Source organism: Manis javanica, chromosome X (assembly GCF_040802235.1).
Source record: "Manis javanica isolate MJ-LG chromosome X, MJ_LKY, whole genome shotgun sequence".
Classification (NCBI taxonomy): domain Eukaryota; kingdom Metazoa; phylum Chordata; class Mammalia; order Pholidota; family Manidae; genus Manis; species Manis javanica.
The window spans coordinates 46,633,573-46,653,060 of NC_133174.1; the positions used below are offsets into that span (position 1 = coordinate 46,633,573).

At 37.0% G+C, this 19,488-nt stretch overlaps 1 protein-coding gene across 3 annotated transcripts in view; it reads right to left on the reverse strand.

The window, feature by feature from the left end:
- FAM120C (family with sequence similarity 120 member C) overlaps positions 1-19,488 on the reverse strand; it is a 144,418-nt gene that overhangs the window by 17,811 nt on the left and 107,119 nt on the right. For all 3 annotated transcript variants that reach the window (XM_073227964.1, XM_073227963.1, XM_037010375.2), the window contains exon 11: positions 2,572-2,686. In XM_073227964.1, the coding sequence (XP_073084065.1) occupies positions 2,572-2,686 (115 nt within the window). The remainder of the gene's footprint in view (positions 1-2,571; positions 2,687-19,488) is intronic.

Consider the following 19,488-nt stretch of genomic DNA (forward strand, 5'->3'; position numbering starts at 1 on the left):
GGTGATCTCGCTCCCCAACTTCAAGCTCTACTACAAAGCCACAGTAATCAAGACAATTTGGTACTGACACAAGAACAGAGCCACAGACCAGTGGAACAGAAGAGAGACTCCAGACATTAATCCAAACAGATATGGCCAATTAATACACGAAAAAGGAGCCATGGACAAAGAATGGAGAACTGACAGTCTCTTCAACAGATGGTGCTGGCAAAATTGGACAGCCACATGTAAGAGAATGAAATTGGATCACTGTCTAATACCATACACAAAAGTAAACTCCAGATGGATCAAAGACCTGAATGTAAGTCATGAAACCATAAAACTCTTTGAAAAATACATAGTCAAAAATCTCATGGACATAAACATGAGTGACTTGTTCATGAACATATCTCCCCTGGCAAGGGAAACAAAGGCAAAAATGAACAAGTGGGACTATATTAAGTTAAAAACCTTCTGTACAGCAAAGGACACCATCAGTAGAACAAAAAGGTATCCTACAGTATAGTAGAATATATTCATAAATGACAGATCCGATAAAGGACTGACATCCAAAATATATAAAGAGCTCACACACCTCAGCAAACAAAAAGCAAATAATCCAATTAAAAAATAGGTATAGGAGCTGAATAGACAGTTCTCTAAAGAAGAAATCCAGATGGCCAATAGGCACATGAAAAGATGCTCCACATCGGTTATCATTAGAGAAATGCAAATTAAAACCACAATGAGATATCACCTCACACCAGTAAGGATCACCATCATCTTAAAGAGAAACAACAAATGTTGGCGAGGTTGTAGAGAAAGCGGAACCCTCCTACACTGCTGGTGGGAATGTAAATTATTTCAACCATTGTGGAAAGCAGTATGTAGGTTCCTCAGAATGCTCAAAAGAGAAATACCATTTGATCCAAGAATTCCACTTCTAGGAATTTACCCTAAGAATGCAGCACTCCAAATTGAAAAAGACAGACACACCCCTATGTTTATCGCTGCACTATTTACAATGGCCAAGTTATGGAAGCGACCTAAATGCCCATCAGTAGATGAATGGATAAAAAAGATGTGGTATATATACAGAATGGAATATTACTCAGCCATAAGAAAAAAACAGATCCTACCATTTGCAACAACATGGATGGTGCTATAGGGTATTATGTTCAGTGAAATAAGCCAGGTGGATAAAGACAAGTACAAAATGATTTCACTCATATGTGGAGTATAAGAAGAAAGGAAAACTGATGGAACCGTACAGCAGCAGAATCACAGAACCCAAGAATGGACTAATAGTTACCAAAGGGAAAGGGAGGGAAAAGGTCAGCGAAAAAGAAACGGGATATTACGATTAGCATGTACAGTGCGTGGGGGGGCACGGTGAGGGCTGTGCAACACAGAGAAGACAAGTAGTGATTTTACAGCATCTTACTATGCAGATGGACAGTGACTGTGAAGGGGTATGTGGGGGGGGCTTGGTGAAGGGGGGAGGCTAGTAAATATAATGTTCTTCATGTAATTGTAGATTTATGATTAAAAAAAAGGAATGCAGCAGCCCAGTTTGAAAAAGACAGATGCACACCTACGTTTATCGCAGCACTATTTACAATAGCCAAGAAATGGAAGCAACCTAAGTGTCCATCAGTAGATGAATGGATAAAGAAGATATGGTACATATACACAATGGAATATTATTCAGCCATAAGAAGAAAACAAATCCTACTATTTGCAACAACATGGATGGAGCTAGAGGGTATTATGCTCAGTGAAATAAGCCAGGCGGAGAAAGACAAATACCAAAGGATTTTACTCATAAGTGGGGTATAAGAACAAAGAAAAACTGAAGGAACAAAAGAGCAGCAGAATCACAGAACCCAAGAATGGACTAACAGTTACCAAAGGGAAAGGAACTGGGAAGAGTGGGAGCGAAGGGAGGGGTAAGGGCAGGGAAGAAGGAATGAGGTATTACAATAAGTATGTATAATGTGTGGTGGTGGGGGGAATGGGAAGGGCTGTCCTACACAGAGAAGAGAAGTAGTGATTCTACAACATCTTACTATGCTGATGGACAGTGACTGTAATGGGATTTGTGGGGGGGACTTGGTGAAGGGGGGACCCTAGTAAACATAATGTTCTTCATGTAATTGTAGATTAATGATTATAAAAAAAAAACTAAGCAGTCTGACTTCTAAGCTACCCTCCAACCTTCTATGTAGTGGATTTCTTTCTTCCTTAGGCTCTTCTAGATTTCTAACACCCAGTAAGTATTACTGAAAAGGGAGGCTAGACATTTACTCAGAGACAAACAGGGAAAGTTCCCTGTAATATATCTTAGAAGAGTCAGAAACCTCACTCTGGTCTGTGGGCCAAGACTTACATATACTTCTTTTCTGTCCATTAACACCCATCAGTATAGGAGCCGTGTTGGGGGACATTTTTGGTTTTACTAATAGACATAAGTATTTGATTAAAGCCAACTAAGCATTTACCTGCAGGATTTACTCTTCTCACCACGAAAAAGACCTAAGGAAAAGCCATAAGCTCATAAAAGACAGAATTTAAATGAGTAGACCAAATCACCTTGAGTTCTTGAAGTTGATCTGGTTCATAAAGTTGGGTAGATACTGCCTGTGCAAGGAAGGTGTCTAGCTCATGGCGATGCAGGATTCGGCCACCAGGCCACTGAACCATGTACCTAGAAAATAAAGGATCATTAGTAAGCTGCAAAAGCTTTTTTATTTATTTTACATTTACTAAGGTATAAACCTATCATGGGCCATACCTGAGGCTAGCTTTTGGCAATTCCTGCTGAATAAAGTAAAAGAATAACTGCCTTGGTTACTTTCAGTCTGGGTGGTATAGGAGACAGATATATACATCAATAACGATAAGACAATGTATTAAGGAGGAAGACAGAATCCTCAGGGTGCAAGGAAGCCATGGCTGGAAGAGTGAGTGAGGGCACCCTGAAAAAATAGTCAGCAGTAGCTGAGTTTCAAAGGCCCCATAGAAAGATATGAGACAAAAGGTGGGGAAAGGACATTCTAGGTTGAGGGAACAGTATGTGTGAAGGCATAGAGGTACGGAGTTCCATAATGATAGAGGTAAGCAGGTTCCTCAATAAATTAAAAACAGAACTACCATATGATCCAACAATTCCACTTCTGAGAATATATTCAAAGGAAACAAAAACACTAACTCAAAAAGAAAACTGAGTCCCCATTATCACTGCAGCATTATTTACAATAACCAAGACATGGAAATAAATTTAGTGTTCAATGACGGATGAATGAATAAAAAAACTATGTGCATACACACACACACACACACACATCAGTTAATACTGCTGTATGATATATAGGAAAGTTGTTAAGAGAGTAAATCCTAAGAGTTCTTATCACAAGGAGAACTTTGTCTTTTTTATTGTATTTATATGAGATTTATATAGATTTAGTTAACATCCAATGGATGTTAACTAAATCTACATGTGACAATCATTTCACAATATATGCAAATGAGACCAACATGCTCTACAACTGAAATTTATAGTGATGTATGCCAATTATTTCATAATAAAATTGGGGAGGTGGAAGACGGTAGACCAGATCATGAATGGTCTCAAAAACAGTACTGAGGAATTTGGACTTTCATCTTGAAAATATGACAAGGCACTTAAGGATTAAGACACAGAGCAGGAGAGTGATATTGATGGGTTTGAAAGTGACAGGCTCAGGAGGAAAGAGATAAGAAGCATGGATACTACTTGGGAGGCAACTGCAGCAAACCTGTGACTAAAGCAGTCTAAACAAACACTGGCTGAGGGAAAACAGAGGGCCAGGGAACAAAGACAAGAGCTATTAAGGAGATAAATCCATAGGATCTGGTTGTGAATTTTATGGGAAGGGGACAAAGAAAAGGGAAGAGGTGAAGATTCCTAGAATTATGGCTTGGGCTGATGGCCAGATGATGGGGCCATTCACTGAGATAAGAAATTCACTAATTGAATGAGTAAGTAGTCACTGTTATATGTTTTAACTAAATTTTATATACTGAATATGCTTTCTTGTTATAGGCACTGAGAATGCAGAGGATGAGAGAGATGAAAACAAAATACAAAGACTCTAGTACTAAGTCTCTGTCCTTAGCTCCCTGAAGACCCACAAGATAATTATCACTTATAATTACTGGAGTTGGAAAGAGGAGAAAAGATGGCAGAGTAAGAAGGCAAGGAAAACCCCTTCCATGTACACACCAGGGAAGCAACTGCAGCAAATACAGCCATCCCAGAAAATGACCTGAAGACTGCAGAACAAACCACCCACACCTGCTGAAGAAGAGTCACATGGAGAAGGGTAAAGAGGCAGAGCCATGATCAATTGGGATTAAAGCTCTTGCCCCTTCCCAGACTATAAGTGGGAGGGAGAGGTAAACCCTTAGGAATCCTGCACACCTGGCCCTCAAGATCTGCTCTGGGAACAGGAGGCCACATTGCATTATTCTTTGGTAATTAACGGGGGCCAGAGACAAGGGAGAGTCAGAATTCTGTAACTTGTGGAGGACAGGTATACTCTGTTGGTCCCACTGAGACCTAACACAGAGGAGGCAGTCTGAAAGATTTACCAGCAGTGGGAAGTGTGCCAGAGGGGTGGAGGTCAGAGGGAGCTCTCTCCAGAGGAGAAACGTCTCGTGGACAATTTTTCCCAGCTATCCTTCAGCCTAAAATGTCAGACGCTCATGAAAGCCAGCTCCAAACACTCCCTCACTGGTGGCTCAGCCCTTTGGCTATGTTCCCCTGCCCAACTGGGGCAGGCAGTCACCACCATTGCTGACTAGCAGGCAGAGGGCAGCCTGACTCAAAACAAATCCCAGCGGAAGTGCTGAACAGCACATAAAGGACATGCAGAGGTGAGCTGTCAGCTCTGCTGACAGATCAGCCACTGTCTGAAGACAGGCAGAAAGACAGACCCTGCCCACAGCCCACAACAGCAACTGTGGCTCTGTCTCAAAAGAGAACCAGGTACTGGTGAGCAGGGTCTTGCTTCTTCTGGACATCACAGGATGCCTACTTTATAAAGCCATTACTTTCTAGACCAGGAGATATTGCTGATTTACTTAATACAAAGGAATAAACAGAAACCCAGACAAAATAAGGAAGCAGAGGAATATGTTCCAAACAAAATAAGATAAGACACTGGAAAAAGGGCTAAATGAAATGGACATTAGCAGTCTTCATGATAAAGGTTTCAAAGTAACAGTCACAGAGATGCTTACTGACCTGGGGAAAAGAATTGATCTCAGGGAGGATTTCAACAAAGAGACAATTTGGAAGAGAGACACTCAGAATTGAAGAATACTATAACTGAAATGAAAAATACTATGGAGGGAATGAATAGCAAACTGCTGGAAGTACAGGAAAGAATCAATGAGATGGAAAACAGAGAACAGGAAAACAACCAACCTGAGGAACAGAGAGAAAATACAATCTCTAGAAACAAGAGTACTCTAAGAGAGCTGCGTGACAACTCCAAATGAAACAGTATTTGCATAATAGGGGTCCCAGAAGAAGAGAAACAAAGAAATAGAAAGTCTCTTTGAAGAAATAATAGCTGAAAACTTCCCTAATCTGGAGAAGGAAATTGATACCTTGGCCCAAGAAGCACAGAGAGCCCTTAACAAAAGGAGTATCAGGAAAACAACACCAATACATATAGTAATTAAAATGGCAAAGATTAAAGATAAAGAGAGAATCTTAAAAGCAGCAAAAGAGAGGCAGACAGTTACTTCATTCAGAATTGAAGGAAAGACTAACTTTCTCAGATAAATTAAAGTGAAAAGAATTCACCACCATTAAACTAGTCTTAACCAGATATGTTAAAGAGACTTCTGTAGATGGAAATGTTCTTAAGCCTAAATACTCTTCATATTGAAATAAACCTACAGTAAAGGAAGTAGACCAATTACTTATACTAAGCAAGTAGGTTAAAAAAAATAGCAAAATCAATTATACAGAAAATCAGTCAAGGGGTCCATAAAAGATACAGATTATGAAATCTTATACATAAATTGTAAAGGAGGAGGAAGAATGAAACAGTAATTTTAGATTGTGTTTGAAATAGATTTGCTCTATATCTATATATAGATATAAACCTTATAGTAACAACAAGCCTAAAGCCTAAAATAGATACACAAAGTTTTTAAAAAGGAATCCAAGCATAACACTAAAAAACCCCATCACATAACCAGAGAAGAGTATAAGAGAAGAGAGGAACAGAGAGGAACTACAGAAACAACCAGAAAACAATTAATAAAATGGCAGTAAGTACAACCTATCAATAATTACCATAAATGTAAATGGACTAAATGCATCAATCAAGACATAAGCTGGCAGAATGCATAAAGAAATAAGAATTGTCTATATGCTGCCTACAAGACAATCATTCCAGACCTAAAGACATACATAGACTGAAAGTGAAGGGATGGAAAAAGATAATCCATGAAAATAAGAGGGAGGAAAAAGCAGGAGTAGCAGTACTTAGACAAAATAGGCTTCAAAACAAAAAAAGGAAAAAGAGACAAAAGAAGAACATTACATAATGATAAAGGGATCACTCCAAGAAGAGGATATAACCATTATAAATATCTATGCACCAAACATAGGAGCACCTCAATATGTAAAACAAAATATTAACAGACCTAAAGGGAGAAAAATACAGCCATACAATCATATTAGGGGATTGTAACACCCCATTTACATCAAAGGACCATTATCCAGACAGAAAATAAATAAGGAAACAGGCATTGAATGACACATTACATCAGGACTTAACGTGTATGTACAGAACGTTCCACCCAGAAGTAGCAGGATACACATTTTTCCCAAGTACACGTGGAACATTCTCCAGAATAGATTACATATTAGGACACAAACAGAGCCTCAATAAAATAAAAAAGACTGAAATCGTATCTAGCATCTTTTCAGATCACAATGGTATGAAAGCAGAAATGAATTACATGAAGAAAACCATAAAAAAACACAAACACATGGAGGCCCCAACAATATTCTTCTAAATAACCAATGGGTCAATGAATGAATCAAAGGGGAAATCAAACAATACATGGAGACAAATGAAAACAAAAATACAACAGTTCAAAGTACGTGGGATGCTGCAAATGCAGTTCTAATAGCAATACAGGCCTACTTCAAGAAACAAGAACCCCAAATGAGCAGTTTAAACTCACAATTAAAGAAAACTAGAAAAAGAACAAATGAGGCCCAAAGTTAGTATAAAAAGGGACATAATAAAGATCAGAGAAGAAATAAATAAAAATGAGAAGAATAAAACAATATAAAAAGTAATGAAATCAAGAGCTGGTTCTTTTGAAAAAATAAACAAAACAGATAAACCCCTTGCCAGACTTATCAAGACAAAAAGAGAGTCTACACACATAAACAGAATCAGAAATGAGAAAGGAAAAATCATTATGGACACCACAGAAATACAAAGAATTAGAGTACTCTGAAAAATTACATGCCAATAAATTGGACAACCTAGAGGAAATGGACAAATTCCTAGAAAATTATAACCTTCCAAGATTGACCCAAGAAGAAACAGAAAAGCTGAATAGATCAAACAACAGTAATGAAACGGAATTGGTAATAAAAAAACTCCCAATAAGCAAAAGTCCAGGACAATATGGTTTCACAGGTAAATTCCACCAAAAGGTTAAAGAAGAGTTAATACAGATCTTTCTTAAAGTATTCCAAAATCTAGAGGAGGAGGGAATACTTCCAATCTCATTCTAAGAGGCCAACATTACTCTAATACCAAAACCAGACGAAGACAATGCAAAAAAGAGAATTACAGACCAATATCCCTGATGAACATAGGTGCAAAAATCCTCAACAAAATATTAGCAAACCAAGTTCAAAAATACATCAATAGGATCATCCATCACGACCAAGGATGCAAGGAATGCAAGGATGGTACAGTATTCATAGATCAATTAACATCATACACACTGACAAAAAGAAAGATGCTGTAAAATCCTTTGACAAAACTCAACATCCATTCATAATTAAAACTCTCAACAAAATGCATATAGCGGGAATGTACCTCAACATAATAAAGGCCATATATGACAAACCCATAACTAACAAACTCAATGATGAAAAGGTGAAAGCTTTTCCCCTAAGATCAGTAACAAGACAAGGATGCCCACTGTCACTGCTTTTTTCAACATAGTACCAGTAGTCCTAGCCATGGCAAACAGACAAGGAAAAGGAATAAAATCATCCATATCAGTAAGGAAGAAGTAAAACTGTTACTATGTGCAAATGACTTGATACTATATACAGAAAATCCTAAGTACTCCACCAAAATACTATTAGAACTAATAACTGGATTCAGCAAAGTTGCAGGATACAAAATTAATAAACATAAATCTGTTGCATTCCTATATACTAACAACAAACTAGCAGAAAGAGAAATCAGGAAAATAGTACCACTTACAATTGCATCAAAAAGAATGAAGTACCTATGAATAAACCCAACCAAGGAGGTGAAAGACCCGTACTGTGAAAACTATAAGACACTCATTAGAGAAATTAAGACACAAATAAATGGAAATCTATCCCATGCTCATGGATAGGAGAATTAATATTGTTAAAATGACCATCCTGCCAAAGCAATTTAGATTCAATGCAATCCCTATCAAAATACCAATGACATTTTTCAATGAACTAGAGCAAATAATCCTATATGTGGAACAATAAGAGACCCCAAATAACCAAAGCAATCTTGAAAAAGACCAGAGCTGGGGGTATTATGCTCCTTGACTTCAAGCTTTACTACAAAGCTACAGTAATCAAAACAGTATGATACTGATACAAGAACAGAGCCATAGATCAATGGAACCGAATAGAGAGCCCAGATACAAACCCATGCATATATGGTTAATTAATATATGATGAAGGAGCCATGAATATACAGTGGGGAAAGACAGGCTCTAATAAATGGTGCTGGGAAAACTGGATAGCTATATGCAAGAGAATGAAAGTCAATTACTGTTTAACATCATACACAAAGTAAACTCAAAATGGATTAAAGACCTAAATTTAAGAATTGAAACCATAAAATTCTTAGAAGAAAACAGGCAAAAATCTCTTGAACATAAGCATGTGTAACTTTTTTTCTGGACATTTCCCGGGGCAAGGAAAAGAAAAGCAAAAAGTGAACAAGTGGGACTACATCAAGCTAAAAAGATTCCGTACAGCAAAGGACACCATCAGCAAAACAAAAATGCAACCTACTGTATGGGAGAATATATTTGTAAACAATTTACCTGATAAGGGATTAACATCCAAAATATATAAAGAGCTTACATGCCTCAACACCAAAAAAACAAATAACCCAATTGAAAAATGGGCAGAGGACTTGAACAGACATTTTTTCAAAAAAGACATATAGATGGCCAAGAGGCACACGAAAAGGTGCTTCACATCACTAATCATCAAGGAAAATGCAAATCAAAACCACAATGAGATATCACCTCATACCAGTTAGAATGGCCACCATCCAAAAGACAAGAAATAACAAGTGTTGGAGAGGATGCAGGGAAAGGGAAATCTCCTTCACTGTTGGTGGGAATGTAAACTGGTGCAGCCACTATGGAAAGCAGTACAGAGGTTCCTCAATAAATTAAAAACAGAAATACCATATGACCCAGTAACTCCTCACTTCAGGTAATTTACCTGAAAAAAACTCTCTCTGATTTGAAAAGATATAAGTAACCCATATGTTTACTGCCACATTATTTTCAATAGCCAAGATATGGAAGCAACCAGAGTGTCTGTCAATAGGTGGATGGATAAAGAAGAAGTGGTACATATACACAATGGATTATTCAGACATAAAAATGAAATAAATCCTGCCATTTGTAACAACACGGATGGACTTAGATGGTATTATACTAAGTGAAATAAGCCAGGTGGAGAAAGACAAATACCATATATTTTCACTTATATGTATAATGTACAAACAAAAGAAAACAAAATGAAAAAATAGCAATAGACTCAGACAATGAGAAGAAAAACTGACATAAAGGAATTCCTATAGAAGTTACATGTGGGAGACAGGCAGGCTCACAGAAAGACCAATACAATGGAGGGGATGTGATTTTATAAGTTGAGTAGATTGTTTTGGGTGTCTGAAGGAAAGAATGACTAAATATATCTGAGAGAATCAGAGAAGGCCTCACAGAGGACAGAACACTACCTTTCCTAAGGATTTGAGGCTCTTTGTTTGGTATATACTTAAATGTTAGTTTGCAATTTTTCATGTCTCTAATCTCAGTATGGTGCATGGTAGAATGGGTGCTTAATAAACATTTATTAAATAAATGAGTCTATATCAAGATATTAAAAAGGAAATGCTACTCCATTTTTTGGTCAGTGCTGCTGTTATTCCACTAGGCTTAAATGAATTATGAGACAGAGGGGGTAGAGTCCAAAGAGTCAGAGGAGTGAGAGGTGCATAAATGAGACCACATAACATTGGATAATTATTAAATCAACCAATGTTTAGTGATGCTCATCATGTGCTATTTTTAAAAATTACACGATTCTACTGGGGATTTTCTCTGGAAAAGCTATAGCATTACTAATTTCCTAAGGAATTTCCTGAATCTCAATGACAAGATAACATCTTATTACTATTAATACTATTTACATTATTATATATACAATATACAAACATATAATACATTATATGGAGCAAACTATGAGTTCCTCATAGGAGTAACACTTATTAAATGCCTCTTGTATTATAGATACTTTGCCAGGAACTTTATATACATAGAATGTGGTAGCAAAAAAAAGACTTGGAGTCTGACATACTTGGTTTCAATCTAGGTTCCACTACTTTTTTCCTATGTGACTCTGGGCAAATGCCTTGGGACTTTAGTTTGCTCATCTCTAAAATGGGATTACTACTACCCACATCTCAAAAGGTTGTAATAAGTAAAGGAGAAAATGCATGTAAAAACTTTTAGCATAGTACCTGGCATAGCAGCACTCTTAGTTACAATTCATAAGTGAGCCAATTATGGTGTGATCCTTCAATATTTTGTGAAACCCCATATCATATATTAAATTTACATATATACAAGGCTTTGTATCTACTTTACTTATTCTATGGTCACTTCTCATGCCACTACCACAGTTAAATTTTTTAAATGTTTTAATATTTGGTAGTCTCTCCTTTTACTCCACTTCATTTAATTTTAAAAAACATGGTTTATTCTGATTATAAAAGGTCAAGTTCATTCTCATTCAAAAAATGTAAAGAAGGCAGAAAAGTATAAAGAAATGAAAACTAAAAATAATAACATACTCTTACCACTCAAATATAACCACTGCAAAGAATGCTGATTTGGGCTTCTTTCATAGCATCTCAAGTCTCAATTTTCTTTAACTTTCATTCTATACATACAGAATACTGTATCTTGCCTTTTTCACTCGACATTATACTATAAGAATTTGTCATTCATTAAATACTTTTTGAAAACATGACTTTTAATGACTGCATGTTCATCATATGAATGTATCAATTTACTTAAACATTGCTCTAATATCGGAAACTTATACTAATCATACTTTTTCTTGTAAGTAATACTACGAAGTTCACATACACAAAGCTCATCTGTATCTCAGATTCATTTCCTTAGGATAGATTTCTAGAAGTGGAATAACTATGCCAAAGGTTACATCCACTTTAAAGGTCCTTAATACATTTTACAAAACTGTTTACCAGACCAGTTTCTCCTATCTTCCCCCAGTGTGTATGATTTCAATAACTTTTAACTATTTAATAAGCAAAAAAAGTTTCTTGCTACTTAAGTTTCTGTCTCTTTGGTTGCCAGTGATGAGGTTGCATTTTTTCCAAATATTTATTTACTTCTGTGACTGCTCTATGTCTATCATAGACATTATCAGTTAATTTGCTTATTTTGTCCTAGCTAATTCAAAGCCTTACCTTTATTATAGTGACAGTTATTTGGACACAGGGTAGACAGCTGATCGAAGTAAAATCAATTCGTGGCTTGCCATTCTGAAGGACAGCTGTGAGATTCAGAGGCTAATGAAACAGAAGAGCTTCACAGGACTGTGAGAGAACAGGCAGTCCCTGTTTCTGCCTCTCCAGCACTACTCCTTGTGGGCACTGCTTGTCTTACACTTGGATGACTGTGAGACTACCGGTTGTATCTCTAGAATAAGAGCTACAGTGGCTTTTGTTTTCTGTAAACAAATGAATCCAAAGGGACTATCATTTACTCATTTTTGCTTTGGGATGCTAGTATTTAAAAAGCCTTTATATACTGAGAGTATTGACACACTGTCTGTCCGAACTTGCAAATAGCTTCCCAGTTTGTCATTTGTCTTTTCATTTTATGTATTTTGACATACAGATACATTCATAATTACTGTTCTCTTTTTTATATCTTTCCTTTGTTCAGGGGAATGACACAAGTCTTTTTCTATAACACTATTCAATTTTTAAAATAAACTTTTTATTTTGCAGAAATTTTACATATGCAGACACTTAAAAGTTTATTGAGGTAAAATTTATACACCATAAAATCCATTCTACGTGTAGAGTGCAATAATGGCTTAGTAACTTTCCGAGCTGTGCAACTAACAACATTACTGAGTGCAGAAGATTTGCATTGCCCCAAAAAGACTCCTCAGGCCCATGAGTAGTCACACCCCATTCCCACCCCAAGGCAACCACTCATGTACTTACTATCTATAAAAATTTGCATTTCTGGACATTTCATAATGGAATAACATGTAGTCTTTTGTGTCTTTTTTCCTTAGCATAGATTTTGTTTTAATTAAACTTTTAATTTTGATATTATTGTAGGCTTGTGTGTACTTGTAAGGAATAAAACAAGAGGGATATCAGGAAAACTTCGCCCAATTCTCCTAAGGTGACATCTTACAACACCACAGGACACCACATCATAACCAGGATACTGATACTGACTCATTCAAGATATGGAACAGTTCCAGCACCACAAGGATAGCTCATACTGCCTTTTATAACCACACCCGCTTTCCCCCTCAGTCCACATTCCTAACCCCTCGCAATCACTAATCTGGTCTCTTTTTCCAGAATTTTGTCACTTCAACAATGTCATAATGGAATCGCATGTGTGTTATCTTTTGGGATTGGGTTTTTCTACTTAGCAAAATTCCCTTAAGATTCATCCAACTGAAACATCACAGAAAGATGGTGGCATGAGTAGTTCAGAGAAAATCTCCTTCCCAGAACATATATATTTATGAAAATACAGTAAACACAACTATTTCTAAAAAAGACTCCAGTGGATGTAGTACAACAGCCAGGATACATGTACATCTGTGAGAACTCAACATCACACGAAGGGGGTAAGATACAAGCTGCGGCCAGGCAGGACCCGAATGCTCCCTCACCCCAGAACCCAGCGGGAAGAAAGGAGTCAGAACGGGGAGGGAGTGAAAGCCCAGCACTACTAAACAACCAGCTCTAGAAATCCGCACCCAGAGCGCAGACACAAGGTGCACGGGGTGCTGGATATTAGAGAAATGGAAAAGCAAATCCTGTGGGCAGGTCCCTGCAACCAGTGCCCCTGAGACAAAAGAAAAGCGAGTGCTTTCTGCAAGTCTTAAAGAGACAGGGACCCCATAGCTGGATGAAGTCGTCCTAGCACACTTAGCCAGCAGCTAGGAATCCCGGGGAATCTTAGGTGCCCTAAATCCTGGGGAGGCAGTGCAGCTCTGAAGCCCCACACGGCACTAAGCAGCCGGCCAGTTGTTCCTCCAACTGGCACGGACCCTGACAGACCGGCCTAGTAACGGGAAAGTGGTAGCGCATGCTGGGGACGGCGGTGCTGGAAGGGACCAGGAGCAGATCATGTGCGCCAACGGCACCAGAGACCAGGAGAGGATATATTCATAAATGACAGATCCGATAAAGGATTGACACCCAAAATATATAAAGAGCTAACACGCCTCAACAAACAAAAAGCAAATAATCCAATTAAAAAATGGGCATACGAGCTGAATAGATAGTTCTCTAAAGAAGAAATCCAGATGGCCAACAGGCACATAAAAAGATGCTTCACATCGCAAATCATCAGAAAAATGCAAATTAAAACCACAATGAGATATCACCTCACACCAGTAAGGATTGCCATCATTGAAAAAACAAACAACAACAAATGTTGGCGAGGTTGTGGAGAAAGGGGTACCCTCCTACACTGCTGGTGGGAATGTAAATTAGTTCAACCATTGTGGAAAGCAGTATGGAGGTTCCTCAGAATGCTCAAAATAGAAATACCATTTGATCCAAGAATTCCACTTCTAGGAATTTACCCTTAGAATGCAGCACTCCAGTATGAAAAAGACAGATGCACCCACATGTTTATCACTGCACTATTTACAATAGCCAAGATATGGAAGCAACCTAAATGTCCATCAGTAGATGAATGGATAAAGAAGATGTGGTATATACACACAATGGAATATTACTCAGCCATAAGAAAAAAACAGATCCTACCATTCACAACAACATGGATGGAGCTAGAGGGTATTATTCTCAGTGAAATAAGTCAGGCGGAGAAAGACAAGTATCAAGTGATTTCACTCATATGTGGAGTATAAGAACAAAGGAAAACTGAAGGAACAAAACAGCAGCAGAATCACAGAACCCAAGAATGGACTAATAGTTACCAAAGGGAAAGGGACTAGGGAGGATGGGTGGGAAAGGAGGGACAAGGGTGGGGAAAAAGAAAGGGGGCATTATGATTAGCATGTATAGTGTGTCTGGGGGCACGGTGAGGGCTGTGCAACACAGAGAAGACAAGTAGTGATTTTACAGCATCTTACTACGCAGATGGACAGTGACTGTGAAAGGGTCTGTGGGGGGAACTTGGTGAAGGGGGGAGCCTAGTAAACATAATGTTCTTCATGTAACTGTAGATTAATGATACCAAAAAGAAAAAGATTCATCCAACCTTGGGAATATAAAGTAGTTCAAGCAATATGGAGGTTCCTCAAAAAACTAAAAATAGAAGTACCATTTGACCCAGGCATTCCAATCCTAGGAATTTACCTGAAGAAAACAAGATCCCAGATTCAAAAAGACATATGTACCCTTATGTTTATCACAGCACTATTTACAATAGGCAAGATATGGAAGCAACCGAAATGTCCTTCAGAATAGAGAAGGATGTGGTACATATATACAATGGAATATTATTCAGCCATAAAAAGAAAACAAATCCTACCATTTGCAACAACATGGATGGAGCTAGAGGGTATTATGCTCAGTGAAATAAGCCAGGCAGAGAAAGACAAGTGCCAGATGATTTCACTCATTTGTGGAGTATAACAACAAAGTAAAACTGAAGGAACAAAACAGCAGAAGACTCACAGACTCCAAGGGACTAGTGATTACTAAAGGGAAGGGGGTGGGAAGGGTGGGTGGGGAGGGAGGGAGAAGGGGATTATGAGGCATTATGATTAACACACACAATACAGGTAGGTCATAGGGAAGGCAGTACAGCCTGGAGAAGACAAGTAATGACTCTGTAGCATTCTACTATGCTTATGGACAGTGATTACAATGGGGTGTGGGGGGCAACTTGATAATATGGGTGAATGTTGAAACTACAATACTGCTCATGTGAAACCTTCGTAAGACTGTATATCAATGATACCTTAATTAAAAAAAATAAAGATGCTATAAACATTAGTGTATAGGATTCTGTGGGGACATAAGTTTTCATATCTCTAGGATAAATGCCCAAGAGTATAGTTGCTGAGTTGCATAGTAGCACTTTAAAAAACTGCCAAATTGTTTTCCAAAGTGTCTGTACCATTTCACAACTCCAAAACCAATGTATGAATGATCCAGTTTCTCTACATCCTCCTCAGCATGCAGTATTATCACTATTTTTTATATTAGACATTCTGATACATAGGTAATGATATCTCACTTTGGTTTTAATTTGTACTTACCTAATGGCTAATGACTGAACACCTAGTCATGTGTTTATTTGCCACTGTATATCCTCTCTAGTGAATGACCGGTTGGCTTCATCTTCTTTACATGGGCTTTCAATCAGAAAGTTTTAATTCTGATGAGGTCCAACTTATCAATGTTTCCTTTTATGATCAAACCTTTGGTGAGAAGTCTAAGAACTTTTTGCCTAAGCCTAGATCTAAAGATTTTCTCCTATTTTTTCTATAATGTGTATAATTTTCTTTATATTTTAGAATACGATCCATCTTGAGTTAATTTTTGTATAAGGTGTGAGGTTTAGGTCAAAATGTTTATTTTGGTTTATTTTTTTTTTGGCTTATGGAGGGTCCAACTGCTCCAGGATCATTTGTTGAAGACTATCCTTTCTCCACTGAATTGTTTCTGCACCTGTCACAAATCAGTTGAGGCTATCTGTGTGGTTCTATTTATGGTTTCTTTATTTTGTTCCATTGACCTATGTGTTTATCCCTTAGCAAATATGTGCATGGTCCTGATTACTTTAGTTACTATTAACCTTCAATATTGGGTAAAGTGATTCCTACACCTTTTTCTTCTTTTCCAAGATTGTTTTAGCTATTGTAAAGCCTGTACCTTTCTATACAGTTTTAGAATAAGTTCATCTATGTCCACAAAAAACCCAGCATTAAACCTATAGATGAATTTGAGGGGAAGTGACAGCATTACGGTAAGTCTTCTAGTCCACAAGCTTTCCTTCTTTGATTTCTTTTATCATCATTTAGCATGATTTTGAGGTCAATTCACATTCTGCTGGCATGTATCAGTTTATCTGATTTTCTTGCTGAGTAGTATTTCATTGATGGACAAACCACATGTTTCTCAACCTACCATTTGATGGATATTTGAGTTATAACATTTTTTGACTATTATGAATATTGTTTTATGAATATTCATGTGCAAGTCTTTGGGTGGGCATATCTTCTCAGTGCTCTTAGGTAGACACCTAGGATTCAAATGAGTCACATGGTTCATTTATGTCTATCCTTTTAAGAGAATGCCAAACTAATCTCTGCACCACTGTAAATATCCACCAGCTTATGTGTGAGGGCATTTGGTTCTCCAGTCTGGCCTACATTTGTCATTGTCTTTACTTTAATTATTGTAGCTGAGTGAACTGGTTTTTCATTGTGGTTTAAATTTGCGTTTCTCCAGTGATTACTGAAACTGAGAATCTTTTCAAGTGCTTAATGTTCCAATCTTATATTTTCTTTGGTGGAATGTCTACTCACATCTTTTACCAATTTTTAAATTGGGTTGTTCTCTTAGAAGTTTTAGGAGTTCTTTATATATTCTGGATACAAGTCCTTTATCAGGTATATGATTTGTAAACATTTCCGTCAGTCTGTAGCTTGTCTTTTCAGTTTCTTAATGGTGGCTTCTGAAGTGCAGAAGTTTTGTATTTTGATGAAATCCAATCTCTTTTTCCCTTGGATTGTGTTTTGGCTGTTGTATCTAAATATTTTCCTAGGTAAAATTTGAAAATTTCTCCTGTAAGTTTTGTAGTCTTAATGATTAAATTTTGGTCTATGATCCACCTTGAGCAATTTTTGAGTATAGTGTAGAGTCTCTATGAATCATTTTTATCAGATCAAGCCAAGTTGGTTGACAATGTTGCTTGAGTTTTTCACATTTTTGCTGACTTTCTGTTTAGTTATTCTAGCTATTACTGAGAGTAGGGTATTAAAATCTTCAACTATTATAAGTGCCTATATCATTCTTAAATGCTATCAGTTTCTGTCTGCTTCATGTATTTTAGGGCATTGTCATTAGGTGTATATATAATTGTTTTTATATTCCTGATTAATTGGCCCATTCATCACTACAAAATATCTTATTTGTCTATAGTAAAATTACATGTCTTAAAGTCTATTTTGTCTGGTATTAATATAGCCACTACAAATCTTATAAGATTACTATTTACATGGCATATTTTTTTCTATTCTTTTCCTCTCAACCTATTTGTGTCTTTGAATCTAACGAATGAACAAAACAGAAATAGATTCATAAACCAGAGAACAAACAAGTTGTTGCCACTAGGGAAGGGAGTAAGGGGGAAGGAAAAAAAAGAAAGTACATCTCTTGCTCATACTTCATGTTTTTTATCCAATCTCACAATCTCTGCCCTTTTGAATGGAGTATTCAATCCATTTAGGTTTTCTGGTTCCTCTCAATAACCACCTATTTCACCCATCCCCTTATGCCCCTCCCTTATGGCAATCACCAGTTTATTCTTCCTACATATGAGTTTATTTTGTTTGTTTGTTCACATTTTATTTGTTAGATTCCACAAAGCGGAATCATATATGGTACTTGCCTTTCTCTGACTTATTCCACTTAGCTTAGCACAATAAACTCTAAATCTACCCATACTGTCCTGAATTGCAAGGTTTCTTTCCTTTTATGTAATATTCCACAATATGTATGTACTTATGTGTGTGTGTGTGCATACATACATCACAGGTATCCCCATTCATCTACTGATGGACACAAGTTACTTCTATATCTTCGCCATTGTAAATAATGGTGCAATGAACAAAGGGGTGCATATATTTTTTTGAAGTAGTGTTTTTATTTGTCTTGGATAAATACTCAGCAGTGAAATTACTGGATTGTATGGTATTCCTGTTTCTAGTATTTTAAGAAACATCTATATTGTTTTCCATACTGGCTGCACCATTTTACATTCACAACAATGTAGGAGGGTTCCCTTTTCTTCACATCCTTGCTAATGCTTGTTATTTCTTGCCTTTTTGATACAAGCATTTGTAACTGGTGTGAGATGATGATCTTATTGTGGTTTAATTTGCATTTCCTTGGTTAGTGATGTTGAACATCTTTTCACGTGTCTTTTGGCCATCTGTGTATCTTTTTTAGAAAAACATCTATTCAAGTCTTCTGCCATTTTTAATCAAATTATTTGTTCTCTTGGTGTTGAGTTGCATGAGTTCATTTTATATTTTTGATATTAACCCCTTATCAGGTATATCATTTGTGAATATATCCTCCCATTCAGTAGGTTGCCTTTTTTTATTGATGGTGTCCTTTGCTGTGCAGAGCTTTTTAGGTTGATTTGATCCCACTTGTTTATTTCTGCTTTTGTTTTCCTTACCTGAAGAGACATATCCAGAAAAACATTGCTAAAGTCAATGTTAAGGGGTTCACTGTTTTCTATAAGAAGTCTTATGGTTTCAGGTCTTACGTTTGGTCTTTAAGCCATTTCGAGTTTATTTCTGTGTATAGCGTAAGGCAGTGGTTCAGTTACATTCTTATGCATGTAAGCTGTACAGTTTTTCTAGAATCATTTATTGAAGATACTGTCTTTTCCCCATTGTATATTCGTGCCTCACTCACAAATTAATTGACCATATAAGCATGGGTTCATTACTGGGCTTTC